Source organism: Vidua macroura, chromosome 11 (assembly GCF_024509145.1).
Source record: "Vidua macroura isolate BioBank_ID:100142 chromosome 11, ASM2450914v1, whole genome shotgun sequence".
Lineage (NCBI taxonomy): Eukaryota > Metazoa > Chordata > Aves > Passeriformes > Viduidae > Vidua > Vidua macroura.
The window spans coordinates 12089532-12110775 of record NC_071581.1 but is presented as its reverse complement, the minus strand read 5'-3'; the positions used below and the strand labels follow the sequence as shown (position 1 = coordinate 12110775).

General features: G+C 42.2%; 1 protein-coding gene across 2 annotated transcripts; it reads right to left on the bottom strand.

Annotated features, from left to right (window-relative positions):
- Positions 1–44: 44 nt before the first annotated feature.
- On the bottom strand, positions 45–19868 carry RBL2 (RB transcriptional corepressor like 2). Of its 2 annotated transcripts, none has more exons than XM_053987278.1 (22): positions 19674–19868; positions 18185–18315; positions 16796–16996; positions 16029–16093; positions 12689–12817; positions 11722–11882; positions 11552–11616; positions 10672–10858; positions 9806–9972; positions 9186–9295; positions 8192–8295; positions 7680–7817; positions 7307–7471; positions 6636–6747; positions 5784–6056; positions 5208–5479; positions 4466–4642; positions 4224–4295; positions 3717–3831; positions 2492–2694; positions 2113–2277; positions 45–1731 (listed from the first exon to the last, which is right to left on the bottom strand). In XM_053987278.1, exons 1-22 carry the CDS (start codon positions 19866–19868, stop codon positions 1561–1563), a joined length of 3378 nt encoding a protein of 1125 aa, XP_053843253.1. In that variant the 3' UTR covers positions 45–1560. The 2 variants fall into 2 exon arrangements, with proteins under 2 accessions (XP_053843253.1, XP_053843254.1); XM_053987279.1 differs by lacking the exon at positions 19674–19868 and adding an exon at positions 19394–19601.
- Positions 19869–21244: the final 1376 nt, after the last annotated feature.

Here is a 21244-nt window from a genome sequence, read left to right as displayed (position 1 = left end):
TCTAGCTTTGCACATACAATGCTTTTCACACACAAACAGGAACCTGAGAGTCTATAAAGTCTTTATTGAAAAATACAATTGCAATATTTTTGTACAAAGTGAAGTTAATGGAACATAGTAACAACAAGAATTGTCTGACACTTCCATAAATATTTTTACAGAAACATCTACACAACTTCTGGACTTCAGCTTTTGTTATGCAGGTAAGAAAAACGTGTTTTTATTTTACTTTAGTTGAATTTATAGTGGAGTTAAGTCTTAAATTTTCCTATTCTTCAGATGGGAGGGATGACTGAAAAGCTAAAAAAAACATTTTAGCTTTTGCTTCCTCAGAAAGCTTTCTGGAAACTGAGTGTGCCACATTTTTACATGAGAACACCCCCTCCCCAGCAGAGGACTGGCATCCTGTACTGTGGGAGAGGGTTGATGCTTTCCTAACAAGTCTGGGTTTTTGGACCTATTTTAAATGACAACAAGTGGTAAGTTTATGTGCAGCACCTGCTGATTGTGGTAGTAGGGGAGGGATTTCTCCCAGGCAGCCTGGTTTAGACCTTTTACAAAAACCAAATCACAAAACCGAACTGCCAAGCCCTGTCCTTTAAACACCAGCAAAATATCTAAGTGTATGTTTTAGGAGATGGGTACCATCTTTCTGCTGCTTAGTGAGCAAGGGCTACAGTGCCATCAAGAAAAGCAACAAGCATATAAAATTCCTTGAAGACAGCAAACATTCCTGGCTTCCTGCATTCATTGTTGCATATACATTGAGTTACAATGAATTCTTAATGCCATTTGCTGGCAAGAGGAGCAATGGGATGTCAGATTGAAATAAATACAAAAGTCAAATTGTTTCAGTACAGAAAGACAGCTAAAGTCAGCCTTTGCAAAAAATATTCACATTTAGAAAGTGCCATTGCAAATATACAGCAAAATTCATCTGCTTTAAACATGCTTCACAGCCCCATCCCAAGTGGCACCTTGGGAACATGAGTTCACTTTCAAACATTGCACAGCTCAAACCAATCACCATGATCACCTCCCTTGGTACAGCAAAGGGCCACACATTAAAGCTCAACACTGTGCTGCTTCTCAAGGGCATGTGGAACATCCTGAATCTGGACAGAGTCCATCCATCCGGCTTCCTGCAGGGCTCAAAACACACCCCTTGTCCCTTTGCAAGCAGAACTGGCCTGTGTGAGAATGTTACTCCTAAGCTGTTAGTTAGTGAGGGGGTTAGTGAGGAGCCCTGACACTGTCTGTGGGTACCTTGGTGCAGGGCTCCATGCTGAGGCACCTGGACCTGTCTGGCCACAGATGACAAGGGTGAAGCATTGACTAGAGCAAAGCAAAGCTGTAAATTCCTGCTGCAAGGTCCACAGCTGGGTTAGGGATATGTTCTCCAGGCAAGGCTGGAGAGGGGTCACTTGCCTTGTGAAGAGCTTAAGCAGAGCCTGGGGTTGTGTTGCAGGTTTGAGGTGGATCCTGCCTGTCCCCAGAGCTGTCCCCCCTCATGCCCTGGCCCAGGCTCGGCGCAGTCAGGGAGGGAGGAGCTGTGCAGGCTCAGTGAGACCCTCGGTCATTTGCTACGTCCTGGAGCCGTCTTAACAGAGCCGTGTGATTCTCCTGGCAGATTCGCTTGGCTGGGGCTTCAGTTCCATCTTCCAAGAGGATGCCTCTCTTCTTTGTGGGTGTTTCTCCAGTTCGAACCATGCTGTTGATTTCCTTTAGCCTCTGGAGGGAGGAGGGGAGCAAAAGTAGGATTGGCTCTCACTGTTTTGTGACTGCCCCAATGTGATGTGAACTGTTGTTAGATGCATTGCAGTGGGACTGGACAGGCTCTTTTGTGGAAATCTGTACTGTGCCAAGGTATTTTCTTTATCACTCTACTGGTCTTTCCCTTACCAGATTAAGTCTTAAACTCAAGGGAGTTTGTTGTGTGTCTGCCTGCAGAGCTCAAAGGCTCATCCAGCCCTACAGCTGTGGCAGTTTGATGAGCCTTAGGTGATCTATGTGTTGGACAAGGTAAACAAAACCATTCTGCTAATTTCATTACCAAAACCAAAAAACAGAGTTAAGGATTTAAAAAATCAAATTTAAACCCTTTAGTCTCACCTTCGAGGGGCTGCTGCTGAAGTAGTAGAATATTTTCTCTTGGGGAGAGAGGGCAGACTCGTTTCTGTGTGGTGAGATGTACAGGGGGTGGTGCTGGGAGAGCTGCACTCTGCGGGGGGAGCCGAGGCGCACGAAGGGGTACGGCGAGAGCGGGGGGGAGTCCGTCTGCTCGGAGAGAACAGAGACACTCAGCAGCTGCAGCCTGAGCTCAGGGCTCACTGCAGCAAGGCTTTTCCACACAGATTATACCATACAACGTTCAACAAATGCAAGTGTTGTTGTGTAGGCCAGATTAGTATTTTTTAATTTAAGGAAATTTCCCTGTGTGGTCAGAAGATAAAGCTCTGTTTATTAAGAAAAAGCACAGAATGTAACTTACTGCATTTGAAGTGTACTTGAGGGCAAAGTCCTTGATCTGCTCGATGTAGACGTTGTTGTAGAACTGGATGAGGTCCCCGCGCTCCTCCTCCTCGGTGTCGCTGTTGGGGCCGGAGAGGCGGGTGGGGGTGGGGGGCGCGCTGGAGGGCTGGGGCACGGGCAGGGTGCTGCTGGAGCGCATCACCGGGCTGGAGTCACGGCTGCCTGCAGGGCACGGCCACGGGCTCAGGGCTGGGCACTGCCAGCCCTGCAGGCACACAGCCAGCCACCCTTGGCAAACAGGGACTGGGAACCTGCTGCCACCAGCTCTCTGCCTGTTTTGATCCCTGAGTGTTGTCCATTACACAAAAGCTTTCTTGATTTCTAACTTCTTACTGGATAAACTGCAAGGCGTTTGCTGTAGGAGCTGAGTTGCATGATGGTATAAAAGAGCTGAAACTCCATTTTTCAGCATTTGTGTTATACTTTTAGCAGGAGCTCTTTCTTGTTGCTGCCTGGCTCCATTTCAAATAAAGAATGGTAGTTTTTTTTCTGTCAGTAGAAGAAATATTTGGCTTGGCCATACTTCCTGCTAATTTAATGTGGGAAGTTGCAAAATACTTTTTTTTTTTTTTTTTGCCTTCCCTCCCTGCCACTCCTTTTGACAGAAAATATACTGCTTATACCACCATCATCTATTAAATACCTTGAAAACGGCTGGTAGGAATGCACAGCATCACCTCTTCAGTTTCCTTTATGAAAGTTAATTCAAGGAAAATGTGTCAGTTCACATATCAAGGGAAGAATCCCCAGAGCTGTCAGCTATGCTGAAATCAGTGCTGTGGGTGGTGTTCCTATTTCTGCAGACAGACAGTGCTACAAAAGAAACTGCTGCAGCTCTGTGGTTGTGATAAGAGTAACTGTGAACCTGGGCTAGCCCAGATCTCCTCATTCTGCAAAGACTCCAAAGTTCTTTGGTCTGTGAGCTGAACTCGGAGCTCAGGCCAGCACAGCAAATTCCCAAGGTAAGTGCACATGGGGAGGGATTTGAAACTGTCAGAGTGGGTGCAATAAAAACCTTGAGTTAGAACAACTCTTATATGTTATCGATGTATTCTTAATTGCGTCTAAGTTTACCAAAGGAGGAACTGTTTGGGATGAAACAACACAAAATCCAACTCGTAGTTTATGCACACAGTTTTGGAAATGGAATTAAACCCAAACACCTGGCATTTGGAATCACTCACTTCTTTCTTTGTTCCTGTCTTTGCTCCTGTCTGTGGGTGAGTTCTGCTGGCTGCTGCTGTCACTGCTGCCCGAGTGGCGGCGGCAGCGGCCCTTGATGAGGACACTGCGATAGACCTGCAGGGACAGGGAGCAGCGTGAGCAGGGCACGGTGGAGCAGTCACCCAGCCAGGGAACAACTGCCTGCTGACATGTCTGCTGCCAGAACTTCACTGTGGTACCAAACTGCTTCTTGCAGGGCAAAATACAGCTTCCTAAGAGGAGTAACAGCCCATGGGCCCTGCCTCCTTTGGTTTTAAATAAAGAACATTTTCTGTTCTAGGTACAGTTTAGCATAAAAAGCTTTCAGTAGTGCAGGATTTTGGATATGAACACTCTCTTTTGAGAATGGTTCATAGGCTGTATCCCCTTAATACTAGATGCTGCTTTGCCAAGTGATCTGTTCCCAAAATAGAATGAAGGCATTTAATAAACCAGATCCCACAAGGTAAAATAGTGACTGTGCTCACGTGACTCTTGGCTTGTGGCTGTGTCCGGTAGCAGCGCATGATGTTCTGGAATGATCTGTCTTCCTTAGTAACCTAAGGGGGATGCACAGAAAAGGTTCAGTTTTTCTGCAGGTTGTTGGGTCGTTTGTTTGGCTTGGGCTGCTTCTGTGTGTTTGTTGGTTTGGGGCTTTTTGAGGAAGTAATATTGGGAATATTAAGTATTAAAGGAGATTTTGTCTCCATTTTCTTTGCTCCTTCTTTACCTTAGTCATGACGTAGATGGCACACATCAGCAGCTGATCCAGGTGTCTGTCCATCATGATTTCAGGGCAGTGCACCAAGGAATACTCAAAGCATGTCCAGATCTTTTTGCGCAGCTCATCAGACACATCGAGTTTGGCACAGAGGTCCCTCAGACGCACGCTGGCCAAGTGATACACCTGTGACATTGGACACTGTGCTCAGGGCCACAGCAATGCTGCTCTTCTGACCCAGCAAAAGAGTAGCTCAGACTTGCACACCTGTAGAACTTGTACAAATGCTAAGCCAAGAGAAGAGTAACTAAATTCAAATTTAACTGTTTTGCTTACAAGGCACAGACATTCTCAGTACTGGTGTCAGTGCTAAGAAAATATCTGTTTGAAGCTTAAATTTTAAGCTGTCCTGAGCACAGAAAGGGCATTGCATTGCCTACAGCAACCCCTGTATTGAATAAACTAGAAAGTCTCAAAAGTTAACTTCTTTCTTTGGAAGAGCCTTTAAGAAAAGGAACACCTTTAAGAACATGCTGGCCAAGTACAGAATCTATTTCTACATCCTGATGTGCCAGCACACTCCTTTGCTGGTCTGCAGGAGAAAACTACTCTTCAGGTGTGTATGAATAATTAAGGTATAAATTAAAGGTAATATGCCCTCATTATTACAACCAGTAAGTGTGTATGTTTAAAATTACTGCGAGTTTACCAAAATAAGAGCTAAGCAAAGCAAACTTAGATCAAAAAGTACCTTTCTGAAGAAGAGTGCAAGTGAGCCCATCTTGCGAGGCTTGACTGCTGTGGCACTGAAGTGCTGGGTCTGTCTCTGCTCTCCAGGGGAGATCTGCTGCACTGTTAACTGGCCTGGCAACTGCAGTGCTGCCCCAGCCATCTGAGGGTTCAGGGTGCCAGCCAGAGTCTGGGCACTCAGAGGCTGCATGGGCCCAGACACAGCCTGGGGCTGCGTACCTACATTCACTTGGACTGGGAAGAAAGTTATTCCTCCATTTTCATTGGCAATACCTGTAATGTAACAAAAAGAGCCTGAAATAAGAGCAAGCTGTGTGGGGGATGTGTGTGTGCAGAGTGGGGGGTAGTTTTGAGTTTTTAAAAATAATTCAGTACTTCTTTTATTAGCTACTAATAACCAGACATTTAGTATATTATGCATGAAATTGTTTAATCAAAATACTTTGGAAACCTCATCATGAGATGAGAAGATAATGAAGTTGAAGTAAGGTTTTCATACTAATGCAATTCTCCCTGGCTGTGTTCTAATACCCTGACGGGAACAAGCCTGAAGTGTGTGCAGCAGCTTTTCCCTCACCTTGCACAGGTATTGTCACCGTCTGCCCGTTGTTGGCTGTCACAGTGGCCGTTGCCACCGTCACCAGGGTCTGGCCAGGCACCGGGGTCACGGACACGGCCTCGGGGCTCATGTTCTGCACAGGCACCGTGCTCACCACGGGCTGTGGGGGCACCCTGACGGCCGTGCCACCCTCGGGGGCACTGTCATTGTCAGCAAACAGGCGCCGCCGCGTGGGGTTGGCTGTGGGAGAGCTGTACCTGTCATACAGGGTGGCTGGAGGGGAGGAGAGGCCTGGGGAGGAAAAACACACACACAGATAAATACTTAACTCTTGTTTTATAATCCCTTGTTTTACAAGGTGGTGGAAATCTAATGCAAACCAAAATATGTCATGCACAGCTCTTCAGGAAAAAAAAATTTAAAATACAGATTGCTTTTACAGATGATTTAATCTTCAATAATGCTGTATTTAATATTTTCCTAAATTCATACATTATATTTCATTTTTTCTAGTGGAAAACGTTTGAGATGTCATAATATATAGTGGGGTTTCTTTTCTAGTGTAACAATAAAGCAAACCAATTAGAGTGTAAGCTTTGTGTGTGTGCATGTATAAATACAGTTTAACACACATATACACATGCTGTTCATATCCATCACCTGAGAACACCCTAGCAAAGCAGTATTATTCATAGTGATATGATGAATCCATCAGTCTTAGACCTCTGATGCAACTCTGTGAGCTGCAATAAAAATACCCTTTACCAACTGTTTGGAGCTAAGTACACTGGAATTAAAGCAGCTTTCTCCCATGCATAATTTAATCCAAGTAAGCAATGTATAGCATGTTCTGCTTTAAAAAAATCTCACCTTTTCCCAGTCCTCCACTTTCAGCACGAACCTCATTTATTCGCCGTGGTGTCAATGGTGAACCTACAACACTGCTCCCAGCAGATCTCTCAAAGTACTGAGGTGGCATTACCTAAAATATTTATCCTTTTATTAGAGTGTCTGTACCACACATTAACTACATAGCAAATTTTTAAAAGCTACTGCACTACAAATTTTGAACAGCAAAACTTTGTGGAAAAATAACATGAAAAGTGACAAAACCAGTTGTGACTAGTAGTCACAAACAAACTAGTAGTGACTAGTGATGGTGCTGCTCTGGAAGATAGACTATTACAGTGTGTTTCTGTGGCTACTGTGTGTACTTTTTACCACGTTTCTTGTCTAAAAATATTTCCAAGAGTTACTGGTCCAAACCTTCCCTGCTTGACCATTTTCTTCACTGTTCTGCTACACCAATAAAATACTGGATAAAGTACTGGGTGAGAATCATCTCTGTTGCAGATGTCTCCACAGAGATGTCCCTGACCAGGCCAGAGCACATTGCACTTGCTGCTTTCCCTGCACTCATAGGCTGGGATGGCGGAACTGCTACTGGGACATGTAAGGCCTCTCCTTCAGGGTACAAAGTCCTCTCTCTGCCATCCTGTTTGATTATGAAAGCTATGTAACACACAGAAAGATGTGCTCACCTCTTCACAAGCAGGAACTTTGTTTTCATTCTCTCTGATCCTGTCCCACAGTACGGATTCCCGTTTCCATGCCATACTTTCCAGGATCTGCTCTTCAATGTGGTTCAGGTGTTTCACCACTTCCCGACAAAGGCCGTCCTCTGCTCTAATGAAAACCTCAATGACCTGTGCAGTGGATAATTAGCATCAACATAATGTACTTGTTTCATAGATCCAGTCTTAAACAAAGCTTTAATTCCAATACTTGATTTTCAAGGAAGAAGAAACTATTAGAAATATGAAGGCTGCATTACTATGACTCAGTCCTAGGTTGTCATACAGGTCAATGAGCACTCATGACTTTGTAAGCATTTCTAGCTATCATACACATTACCTTGTAAAAGTGATACACTGGAATGTCAAATATTTCAGTGATGAATGGGAAGTTTCCAGGTGGGTTGTATGTAAAGGTAACAATCTCCAGGCAACATGCCAGCAGAGACCTGTGAAACACATCTTGCTCCAGTATTGCCTGCAAGAGTTGCAAATTTTAAAGTTTATTTTACAGTGTAATTATAGAACAATAAAACACTTTCTATTGTCTCAACAGCAAGATTCTCAAGCTTATAAAAAGTGAAGCTATTTTTTAAGGGACAGAACTCAGTTCAAATTAGCCATCTTTAAAATGGCTCATTAAAAATTAATGAGCCATTAAAAATTTAATCTATCTTTGTGTTTGCAAACACAATTTCTTGAACCTTTTTTCTTCCATTCAGGTGTACTTACAGGGTTCTTCTCAGAGATTTACCCTCATTTTATATAGCTGACAATTCTGCTCTATATCTGTGTTCTTTTTTTGCAGGTCCAACTTTAAAAGTGAGGAACCATTTGATTAGTTTTCCTTACAGATAAGTCAGTGTCTCCCAGTCTCTTCCTCTCTTGCTCAATGACTGACTCCAAGACCTTGTAGTAGAGCATCTCAGCACGACGAAAATGTTTACTAGCAACATCTGCAGGAAGTTTAAATAGAAGCAATAATGTAAAATGCAATAAAAAAGTATTATATTCTTCATCTTCAGATACAGAAACGCAAGAGTAGCTTGTGTGGATTTCTGTACTACTGTGGGTATAATACTTTCAGCACTAAACCAGATAATTTCAAGTTAATGTAGGAATCCTTCTCCTACACTGCACTGACTTATGAATGCAGAGCAGAGTAACTTGCTGTTGAACCCAGATTTCGGGTATCAGTATTACATTACCATGTATAAGAACATTCCTTAATGTTGCTATAATAAACACAATGCAAATTCAGAAAATGCACCTGTAGGGATCCACCTTGCACTGTGCAACAAAAAGCAGTGAAGCAACTAAGCTGACAAGAACAAAGGAAGGCCTTATTAAGAATCTTATTAAGATCAAGAGCATCTTCCTTATATTCAATCTATCTTCAGGCACCTCAGATATCAAGACAACTTTGCAAATCATGCTTTTGTGTTTATACTGGCAGGATTTTAATACCTGTACTAATCCATCCTCATATATAAGCCAAAGTTGGTGTTGGCTTTTTAAAGACTATAGTTACTCATATTTTCCTTATCAGCACAGAAATCCATGCCATCACTAATAATCTTATACTTGAGAGAAAAACTGGTACACTTAAAAGTCCTTCTCATTTCACTTCTTTAGTGCTGAAAGTATGATCAAATTCCACTGATTCAAGCTAAGGCTCATTATAAAATTTTACACAGCACTGAAATTTGCTATGTCTTAAGAACACAGGAAAAGGCAAGAGAAGTAGAAAAGACACTTGTGCTAAAGCATAGCCTGTATGTAAAACTTAGTTACAAGAGATGGATGTGTTTATAGGCATTTTATGGGTAAGTAAAATGTTTCCCACCTTTGGAAAAATTACTGAATTCTCCTTCAGACTGAGTGCTCTGACAGTACACATCATGCATTTCTTTAACTCTGTTTGCAATGGATTGAGAAGGATCTCTGGAGCATGACCTGAAAAAAAAAAAAACAAACTAAGTATTTTCAATAGACTATTCCTACTAAGACCAAAACTACCCTATTTTTTTATATGCTGAAAGCATAAAAATTGGAAATATATTGCACAGCAATACAAACAGACCCAAAAGTGTCTAACTGCAAAACAGTTTATCCACGTGGAGAATAAAGTTTGTTTTGCATTTCCTACAGTATGGAGTGATTTCTTAAGCAGTGCCTTAAGCATTTGTTAAACAGGAAGAAAAGTCTTGAAAATTTTATACTGGCAACTTGTGGTTAGAGAATCCCAGAACTGCTGGGTTTTAAATGGTGGATGTTCATCAATCTCTAAGGACAGATGAATCTAAATAAAGAGAACAGTCCTCCAATCATAAATGTCTCTCTGGATTCCATTTTACTCCAGTAATAAAGGACTGGCTCACCTTTTAATTTACACTGTTCAGCATTAACGTTTGCTATTAAAACTAGAATAGAAAATAGGTTTATTTGGCTAAGCACCAAATTTACCTGAGTATTTGCTCCAGATTTTCACTGGGGGCATTTTTCAGCCCTGCCAGCATCGTGTGCAGGCGGCTCAGGCTGTAGGTTGCTATGGAAACAGGTGTCACGTATGGGTTGCTCTCTTTAATATACTTGCGGCCAGTAAGGGGGGTTGTGATCCTGAGTGATTTGGACTGAAAATAAAAAAATAACCACATATACATATGGACTCTGTTATGAACTTTGATAAAGGTCATAACCTAGAAACATCAATTTGCAGAATTCTTACTCTGTGTTATGGAAAAAAATAGCTCCTAATCAAACAGCCCAAACCAGACCATGACTCAGGTAAGAGTAATGAAGAATTTGTCTGTGGCATTCAGATGTTTGTATCAAACAGTTCTGTAAACAGAGGGGATGTGATCTATGCTGAAATGCAGATGCTGGAACTGAGTGTGAAACAATTAGACCAATCTCAAAAATCCCCCCCTAAATTCCAGTATCTCTTCCTAGCCCAAGTAACAAAGGTAGCTGTAGCTCATAGCAAAAGTGTACTGAGCCAGGGCTTCCTTTCAGCAAGTTTAACCTTTAACATGAGAAGTCCTTCTGATCATTTTAGTTTATTTGCATCAGATCAAGCCATCACATTAAAATAATGTAACATCAAGGATATCCCTTCAATTAGAACACAGCAAAATCAATGCATCTTCTAATTACCTAACCACACAGTAACTTCTTTTAATAAATACCATTACATTCTTCACCATGAAGTCCAGCTCCCAATACTCCGCCCATTTTCTCACCACACTCCAAGGTATCTTTCATTTCTGTTTCCATAGGCAGCCAGGGAGGGTGGCATATAAAAACAGCAACACAGACCATGCCATACTCACCCTGTCAAAATGCTGCTGCAAATTATGCTTCACTTGTACCCTTTCAGCTGTTTCCAGTCCTGAAGGTGTGTTTAGGCACCTCGTGAGAGTTCCAATTTCTTCATCCGCATCCTCGCCAAGGAATATTCGCTCATCGAGATTTCCCACTGACAGAACATACTCCTCATAGGCCTTGTTGATGGCTTTGCTGCAGCAGAAAGGAAAGGCAGACAAACACCCTTTATTTAGACTGAATTGTTCATCTGTTCACACACTCAACACAGTTCTGGCCTGGAGGAAGTCTGCTTCAAATTTCTTTTGACCTTCACTGAAGCTCCTTTAAGATCTTACAGTACGTTATACACGACAGAGGCAAGGACATTATTTTCCCTATGTGTCTGATGCCCTGCCATTTATCCAGCTGAAGGAAGAACTGAGTAGAACACTGAGAACTCCTATTTTCTGAAAACTCCTCAAAATTTACACAGCATCATATTATAAACTACACTGCACCATTTTTATATCAAAGCCATTTATATAATTTATATAATTTTTATATCATTATGAGTATTTATACCCATAAACATCTCTAAACACCACCAAACCCATTTTTCCCCTCCCACTTCCTACTAAATGTGCTCCCACAGCTTTTTCATAATAACTCTTGAGTTACATAGAAAAAATCCAGGAAAGAGAAACGTAAGAATAAAAGCAGACATCAGGTAACACCATCCTGAAGCACCGTTCCTCTTCCAAGCAGGCCTCAGCGCAGGACTGCCAGAACAGGAAGGCAGTGCTGGATGGCCATTCTGAACACACAAGGCATGGCTGCTACCAGTGCTCAGGTAACAAGCGCAGCACAGGGACACTCCTGCAATCCAAACCACAGACAGGGACTTACACGCTATCTCCAAAGTTCCCCGGATCTAGAAATCCCGTCAGATTTTCATCTTTTCCTTTTAAAAGCTGTAAGACATTTAAGAACAAAGGATGGGCATTTCATTTCTTACAAAGGTTTTGAAGGTAACAAGTAAGGAGAGATTCTTCTACAATATAAATTTACTGACCAACCTTTTTGTCAAAAAGCTTCCGAATATATGGCTTCCAAAAATGTTCCTTTATACCTTTTGCTTCTAAAACTAATCCATAATGTAAAGAACACAGTTTTTCAATGATGCAGGGAGGATCAGATGATACTTTATAATCCTTACTATGGAAGTCTTCAGGTAGACCTACAATTCAAAATATTGTGTAATTTATTTTGCAAATCCATTATCCTACTTTCTTATTAAACTTAAATTCTATGCTGTCTAGTCAAGGTAGTATGAAATTAAAAAAAAAGCAAACTAATTAGTTCTCTTTAAAGAACTACTAATTACATAATGCCCACTCAACTGGGTAATGTTATCAAAGCAAATTTTGAGTTAGAGATTTAAAAACATTAGTTACTGAGTGATAAAAATTACATATATCAATTCTAATAGGGAAAAAAATCAAACACTGGTGAAGTACAATATTTATTTGAGATAACAGTCCCAGGTCACATCCGAAGCACTACAAGTGAGGGACAATCCTGTGCAGCACTGAAAATGAAATGCAAGCCCAGGAAGAGTTACATCAGAAATTCAAAGGCACCATTCATTTGAATTTGAGGTTATCAAGTCAAACTACACTTCCATTCTCTTCAGAAAGTCAACAGCAGCAATCCAGAAATGAGAGAGAAACAAATCTCCTATCTGAGCCCTGGGTCTTTCTGAACTGCTGCACCACAGAACATTCTAGTCTCACTGTGTCCAGTGATGGCTGTGCCTTTATGCACTTTTCCACTGACATTAAGCCCTCATTAACTCAAACTATTACTCTGGAACATCCTTCAAGGGTATTTCCACAGTACATCAAATTCTTGACCTAATGAATTATTGACAAAATTCACTAATCTGTTATTACATACTACATTAACAAGAATGGAACTGTGTAGCCAGATACAGAAAATATTAGTTCTCATGTATTACAAATCACCTTCTTTTTTTTAACATACCCTTAAAATTAGGATTCAGGAGTTCTTTACGGTTAGGACACTGCAGAGCATTTCCATACACGAGATCCAAAGCACATAGCAAGAGATGGTAGGAATTGACCAAATCATCACTGATCATAGGAAAATTTCCTGCAATATTAGAAAGACATAAGACATAAAATTAGCAAGAATTTAAGACTTTTTTTTGCCAAGAGACTATTGATGTTTGTATTACAATCAGTAGTAGAATCTTGGAAACACAGAGTTTGGTGACTGTAAGTATCTGGATAGCAACACAGGCAGTAAAGCAGACTCACAATAACATATAAATAATATAAAAGTAAAACAGCTTTTCAGAAACAAGAATTGTGAAGGAACCCAAATGTATTGTGCTGTTTTGAAATCACACCTTACCAAAATGTTGATAAATAAGCTGTTGCTGCTCCCTCGTTCACAGTAATCTCATTAAGCAGTGCATAAATAACTTGAAGCAGCACAAACTGTATAATGCAAGCTGCCTCAAGGAAGAAAATCATGCTTCTGTAACTCTGGCAGCACCAGCCCCACTGCCTGGCACAGCCACATCCTTCACTGGATTCCCAGTGCACCTGCCCCAAGCAAATTCTGCTCTGAAGGCCAAGGAGGGGTAGAATGGGTCCTGAGACTCAACTTTTCCCCTTTTCCCCAGCTTTGCACTGCTGTAAACAGCTGCAGATAACCTCAACTTTGGCAAGGCTAGACCCAGGTTTTCAGACAGCCTAGAAACTGCCCCTCCTTCAGCCCCTGCCCCTCACTCCCAGAACAAACCCGTACTTAATTCAAAGTCAGATTTTTTTTTTTAAACAATCTGTTTTGTTGCAAAACAATTTGCTGGGGCATACTCATTATAAACAGTAACAAATGTAACTTAATTTCTCTTGTGCTTTACAGAAGAGCTAAAAAGTGCCTCTCTCTGGACCTGGTTTATTAAGTATTTTTTATCTATCCACTTTCCTGCAGAAAAGAGTCCATGTAACCTCTTCATTTTTTTAACATCTTCCACAAAGATTACAATCAGAGTTGTACATTACTCTTTACTGAACTAATTTATGTTTTTGATATTCCTCTAGAGGAGTGGCCATAGCTAAAACAGTTTAGTAAAATAAATTATACAATTAATCAATATAAATCACAATTCTGTTACTTTTCATGCACAGCATGAACAGGTTTAAATTCTTGAAGAAACCTACCATATAGTAATAAACTCACTTAGAATACATTGAAATGGATATATGATTACGGACTTTTTCTCAATTATGCTGTTATTTTTTTACCACTAACATACCAGCTTGTTGAAATTTATGTTTTTGGTTCCATGTTTGTTAGAAGAAAAATTATTTAAATGCAGATAATTTAAACTATTTAAAATAATTAACCCTAGATGAAATTTTAATTAACTTTACCCACTTTTCAGTTATTTCCAAATCATTAATAGTTCACAGCAAAGCAGTGAAAATCCTGAATACTACTAGCAAACCTTTAATCAATAAAATTCTCAAACTAACTGTCATAACACAGGATCAATTCCACAACCATGACAACTACCATGGCAATCCTTACTGTCAGCACAAAAATAAATATAATTTCACAGTACCAGTAGTTCCATAGTAATTTTTTGTTGCTGGCATTTCAAACAAGGCTCCCTTTCACAGCCTCATACTAAATAATAAAAAAACTGAGATTTTTTTCCCCCATGAGTTTTAAAGAAAGAAATGAAAGAGTTTGAAGAGCATTCTTACAAACCGTTTGCTGAAGTGCAGTCCCACTGAACAAGGGGCTCCCTCAGTGCAGTGCATGAACTGAAGGCAATGGGCTGCAGGAGCAGACAAGCCTGGGCCTGCCACTGCTGCATGGTTGCTGTGATAAGGATTTACTGCCCACCCCCAAACCACACAGCACAAAACCTCACACCAACACCCAATGCCTTAATAGTCAACACTCAGATTCCATTTCTGAAGTGCTGCCACACTTTAATAATCATTTAGTAACTTTACAGCTTTTATGCACTGTAATTTTTTCTTTTCCTTGTAAAATTCAATTGGATGTGTTATCAACATGGTATTCTCCATAGGGTTAGTTCCCATATCCGAAACTGCTTGTAATGAACGTGTAGTCAATGGATGATTCAGTTACTCAAATATATCAGTCACTAACTTAGCAACAGGAAGAACCATGAAGTCCCTCTGCACCTTGTCAACCATCCAATCTTCCCACAGAACTGAGGACTTTACAGAAGGGAAAAGAAAAACCTGTGATTTTCCAGACTGACCTACTCACTCAGCTGCCTACCTGTGCTAAGGAAGTGAAATCCTGACTGACTGGAAGTAAGTACAGTACTAAGTCAGCTCTGGGATCAGTGGCTGAAATCATGCTGCATTTCAGGCTGCAAGCACCATACTTGTTTAGGAAAGACTTCTCTTGCTCAATAAGGTGGAATTTGCAGCCTTACAAAAAGGCATCTTCTTCACAGGGTGGCGTGCTCAAGAACAGCCCTTGTGCCCCAGCACACCCTTCCTGACTTTTCTGCAGGGATGTGGTGCTGAGGGTCCAGCACTGCTGCCAGGAACCCTGTGCAGTGTGGTACAGTGTAGAAAGAAAGGCTGGGTAAACAAAGTTCTGTGCTGAACAAAATTAGTGCCAGGACATTCAATATTGCCACAGCCTACTCTGTCCTAGCCTCAAAATCATCCAGTTAAAGAAATCATAGCACACTGTAGGAATATCAACACTGATTCACTTTTAAATTTGAAAAAAACACATCCTACCACACATTCCCAAATTAAAAAAAAAAAAAAAAATTCCTTTTATCCCTTTCCTTGAAGAAATTAAAATATTGGTTTTCCTCCGATAGGTATTGTATTGTGAAAGAAAAACCAAGTTACTGGACATTATCAGTGGATCTGAACCTACAATGATGCTCTTTCCACGTGGAATATCAATCCTGTCTTTTCTTTCTCCAAAGCACTACCTTACTATACATCACTCACAGTGAACACTCACCAAAGCAAGACCTGAAACAAGGCCTAGGGATGTGGAAACTCTTTAAGACACAGATTTGATGAGGAAAGATTTTAGACTATACATCCTGTGACTGAACAACTGAAGCCTAAAAAGAAGCTTTAACCCTGCTCCTTCCTTTTTCTCTGAACAGTCGCTATCAAGAAAAACGTCTGAAATTCTCTACTGTTCTTAAAAACTTTAAGGCTGCTCTTACAATAAAGATTATATTTACACTGCACCTATTGGGTGTTTTAAGGACTGATATAAAATAATGACTAATAAAAATATGTCTGCTGTATTTAATTCCCTTCAGATCCCTTACCTTTTGCATGAACGAACAGGACCCAACAAAACTGGAAAACTTCAGTCACAGTACATGGTTGTCGTCTTTTGGAGGATAATACAGCAAGAAGACAAAAAGCTCAATGAATCAAAATTGATAAAACATCATACAAGAGTCTCTAATTCAAAGAGAAAGCTAAGCTTTACTACAGTGTGGCCAAAATCTTACATCCTTCCCACAAAACCCTGGCTAAAGGAAATACAGAAGGATGCACAAAACCTAGAAGAGGTTTAGTGTAGGCACAACTGGAACCTCAGTTTCAGCCTACAAGTTCAATTCCACAGCACTCCAAATACAAACAGTAACAAAGAAACAAAGCTTCTACTATAAAGTAAAATATCCACAAGATCTGCAGTTATGAAGAAATCCATGGGAGTTACTGGGCAGTGAAACAGACTGAGCAGTACTATGAGTTATTAAAGCCATGCAGATCATAAAAGGATCAGATTATTCCTGTCTTTCCCCATCTTTACAACACTAGTGCTTCCCCTGCCTACAGGCTGATTGAAACCTCTCCCCTATCCCCCAAATCATCACAAACTCAGCAGTTTTGGGATTTCCTGCCCCTGACAGATTTTAAACTGAAAGAGAGATTAAAAATTTACTGCAAGCAAGGACAAACCAACTCTGATATTATAAACAACTATAAAAATACAGTCAAAATACAACTAAAACAACCAAGCAACTTCATTATATTTTCACTAAAGTAATGCTCTAAAATCAGTCTGGAAATACCAGAAACACACCTCTGTTTCCTTCCTCTCTGTTGACGAGGTTGATCTTCTTGAGGATACCTGAAAATGTCCTGAAAAATGGGCTCATACTTCTTAAAAATGACTGCAGAAACAGTAAAGTTCCTCTCTAATCTCTCAGTTCGCTCTCTGAACTGGGATGGTAGATTTGCCATGTCTTCCCACTTCTTCATCTTGTTAAAAAACTCAATCAAGCTGCAAATACAAAATGGGTTAGTTTTTCATGCAGAAATAAACTCTACATTTTCAACAAAAGTGCAATTTCTACTGCCCAAACTACTGATGAAATGGTAGCACTGCAAACAGGACAATGAACTCAGAGCCAGTCCTTCACCCATAAACATGGATGAGCTCAGACAGCTCGTGAAATATTTTTAGATCCTCGGCTGATAACCACATTAACTATGTACTCACAGGTCTGGCATCTTCTCACAAAGACAAAATCAACTCCAACAGTTAGATTAATCTGAAATCAGATTTGCCTCGTTTTTCTGAATAACTTATTAATTTAAATAAAACAACCTGTGAGATCTACAATGCTAAGAATATTCTACAAAGTATGAAAAACCTCTAAGTTTTAGTAAATTGCACTTTGCAAATTTGGCTTTAATTCCTTTACAGCTTCTTTATCTACATCTTTTTTTTCAGTCTTATTAGTCTTGATAGCCCAGATCACAGAACCAATTTATCAACATTCAGTTCTCTGAATTTCTGATTTGGAAAACAAAAGCTTATAGAGGAAAGCTTTTGCATTGTTTAAATCAACAGCAATGCTTCAACAGTAGAGGAAATGGGATAAGAAGTACATAAGAACATTCTTTCTTTTTTTTTTTTTGTGAGAATCTATGGAATTTTTAGAAAACAAGGAGATTTCTAATAAAGTCAATTATTTCAGAAGCTTTTATTTATTACTTTATGGACATAAACATTTGACACAAAATTGTTTTTCAGATTCTGACGTCATTTAGTGACTTTACCAAAACCATGTGAAAAGTGAAGTCTTCTTATGCAAAAACAGAGATAAAGCTTGTGAACATTTTCACAGTGAACTACAAATGGTTTCTCATGTGAAAAGTTCACAATTTGCACACTCCCAAAACTGACTGTTCTTCAGTGACTGGCTTCATACTCCTCTGAGTGAAGGAAATCAATTTCTTTTTTTGAAAACCAGTGTTTTTATGAACATAGTACTGAGCCAAAGGAACTGCCCTACTTCTCTGGCAGTGAGCTATAACACAAACATTCTGGGGATACAAAGTCTATCTTCAAAAACAGGAAACGAGAAACACATTTAGCTTTTATTCTCTATTTCCAATTTCACAAGTTGATAAGCACTCTTTGAGATTTTATAAGTATCTAAAACTCAGCAAGAACAAAAGTTACCTTTGGTCTGAACAGCGCAGGATTCTGGTTAAGGATACATAATTTCCTTCTGCTGTTCCCCTGCTCACAGTTGGAATTGCTTTCCTGCAAGCCACATACAAGGCACAAGCCAGCCAATGCATGTCATTTCCCTGTGAATCAAAACATCAGGCATCTAAAAAACTGCACTGGAAACAAAAACATGCTTTTCAGCTACCCCAACACTGGGGAAAAGCACTGTGTCCCAAACAGATGAAGTTCAACCAGTGAGAAAGTTGATTTGCTGTTTCAAACTTCTGTTGTGCTTTGGGTTTTTAACTGCAACAAAACAGGTGGTAAATAGACACTGAACACTGAACTGCATCAAAACTAAACTTACTAGTTGCCATTATAAATTTCAAATTTGACTCAAAATATGCAATATATTTTGAGTATATGAAAATACATTTTTAATGTTGTTCTTCTACAACATTTTGTACTGCTTGGATTTAAAAGAAAAAGGAAAAAAAAAAAAAAAAAAAGAAAAGAAACGGCTACAGTTCTTGCAACCAAAACATTTTTCTGCCCTGAACAGACAGCAGGAAAAGAAAAACATTGCTTCCATTTTGCTCTGTATTACACAGCAGAACAATTATTCAATCTGGTACCTAAAGACAGAAATTAATTCTAATGAGCACTTGAAATTTTATTCTCCGTCTTTGGTCAAAGAGTAACACCTAAGCGGAAAAAAGAACGGGTAAAACAAGGGCCAAACTGAATTCGATGCTGTGGTTTTTGGCTCTGTCGGGCTCCGTGATGCCACGGGCCCGGGTGAGCGCACACCGTCGGGGGCAAGGCAAGGCTCGTTCCCGAGCACCGCCGCCCGTCCGCGATGTGACAGCGGCGCGGCCGGAGCCGCTCCTCCTTCCCGCACGGGCGGCCCCGGCCCCGCAGCACCGAGCCCGGCGCGGAGCCGCCGCAGCTCTGCCCCGAGAGCCGCCCGGTCACCGGCAGGGCAGCGCCGGGGGCTCCCGCGAACTGCCGGGGGTTATCACAAGCGCCACCTTTGCTATAGGAAGGCACCGATAAAAGGCGCTTCCGAAGCTGCCGGGCGCGTCACCGCGTGTTCCTGTTTTCAAGAACGACGCGACCAACCCTTTACCTTTTACCCTTCACCATTTACCCCCCAGCCCGGGCCGTGTCGCGGCCGCGCAAGCCCCCCCCCGAAATGACTGACGAACGTGATCGCACCTGCGCTGGGCATCTCCGCGGGCCCCGCGCCGGCCGAGGCCACTGCGCCGCTCCTCGGCCGGACTGCGGGGAGCCGAAGGACCACAGCGACGGGGGCTCTTCCATTTTTAACACCTTTCCGCCGCTATGACTCCCAACTGCGATGGTTACTGCCGGCCGCCCGGGCGGTGCGAGGGAGAGGCCGCCGCGCCTCCACCGCCGTCCCTTCCCTCCGCACTTCACCCGCGCGTCCCGCCGCGCTGCCCCCGGGCCGGCCGCGGCCCCGTCACCCCTCCCTCACCTCCAGGGTGTAGTTGCGCCTCATGCTCTGGTAGCTCAGCCAGGCCTCGGCGCGGGCGCGCTCGTCCATGTTGAGGCTCCTGCAGAGCTCCTCGTAGCGCTGCCGGGTCTCGCCGTCCTCGCCCGGCGGGGACGGGGCGGCGGCCGCGCCCCCCGCGGGACCCGGCTCGGCCCCGGCCGCGTCCTCGCCCGCCATGCCGCGCCCCGCCGCTGGGGGGCAGCGCCGCGCTCCGCGCACCGCGCCTGCGCCGCCGCCCCGCGCGTTCGAATCCAAACACCGAGGGACGGGCCCCGCCCCCGCCGCGCGCCGCGCCCGCTCATTGGCCCGCCCGGCGACCGCCCGCCCCGCCCGCGCGCAGGCGCACGGCGCGCGCTCCTACCACGCACCGCGAGACGCGCGCGCGGCACGGAGCGGGAGCGCGCCCGGCGCGCGAGCCCCGGGCGGGGCGGGGCCGGGGCCGTGAGGGGAGCCCGGAACGGGCAGAGAGCGGCCAGTGCCGGGAGGGGCTGTGCACAAACAGCCACACAAATAAATATACACAAATACACACAAACGTGTACACAGTGCGGGGTACGGGCTGTACACAAATATGTACAAATATGTACACAGAGTGCGGGGTACAGGCTGTACACAAATATGAACACAGGGTACAGGCTGTACACACACACAGTGCGGGGTACAGGCTGTACACAGGCAGTGAGGGGTAGGAAACAGAGACAGAAATAGCTCCCCCAGGTCAAGTCCCAGCCGAGCAGAGAGGAGGCTGCCAAAAATAAGATTAAAGTCCTACAGCAGGTACATGTCAATTAAGTGATCAAACAGGCTGCACTTGATTAAAAGTGATTTATTGACTCTGTTGGCTTGATTTTGTATTACTGGTATTTCACGAACGCTGAAAGCTTCAGGGGAAAAAAAAAAAAAGAAATGTCAAGAAAAGATGATTTGACTGACCTGAGATGTGATTCAGGACACAAATACACACTGGTACCCAGCATTCTAGCTGGCACTAGAAGATGGTGATGCCAGCAGGGTCCCCCCCAAACCCACAGCCCTTAGACTACCAGAACAACTTACAACTTTAAAAAGGAGTGATTAGGTTGTATTTAATCTTGCTTTTTTTTTTTTTTTTAACCTAGAGGAGCTGTGAACTTCGCCATCAGGCCAAGTTCCTGCTCTGAGTTGTGCAGAGCATTGATGGGAAGCTCTCTGCCACCCACAAGACTATATAAATGATGTAGGGCTTTTCTGTTTAGCTAAATTTGCAGTATCTACTAAAACACAAAGCAGCAATAACTTACTACAGCATTTAATTTCTGAGAAATATTCATCTACTCTTTAAACATCCTTCATATAAAAAAAGGAGGAGCAAACCCTCACAATATTGAAAGATAAAGCTGAGGTTAAAGGGAAATTTATTATTCTGTGATTACACCTATGTGCTTCCCTATGGTTTCATGCATCCAGACTTCATAAACAAATGGTTTTAACTTGACTGCTCTTGTGTATAAAACTTTTAAAAAAAATTTTAGTTAATGGTGTACTGAAAAGTCAGACAAGAAACATTTCAGTGA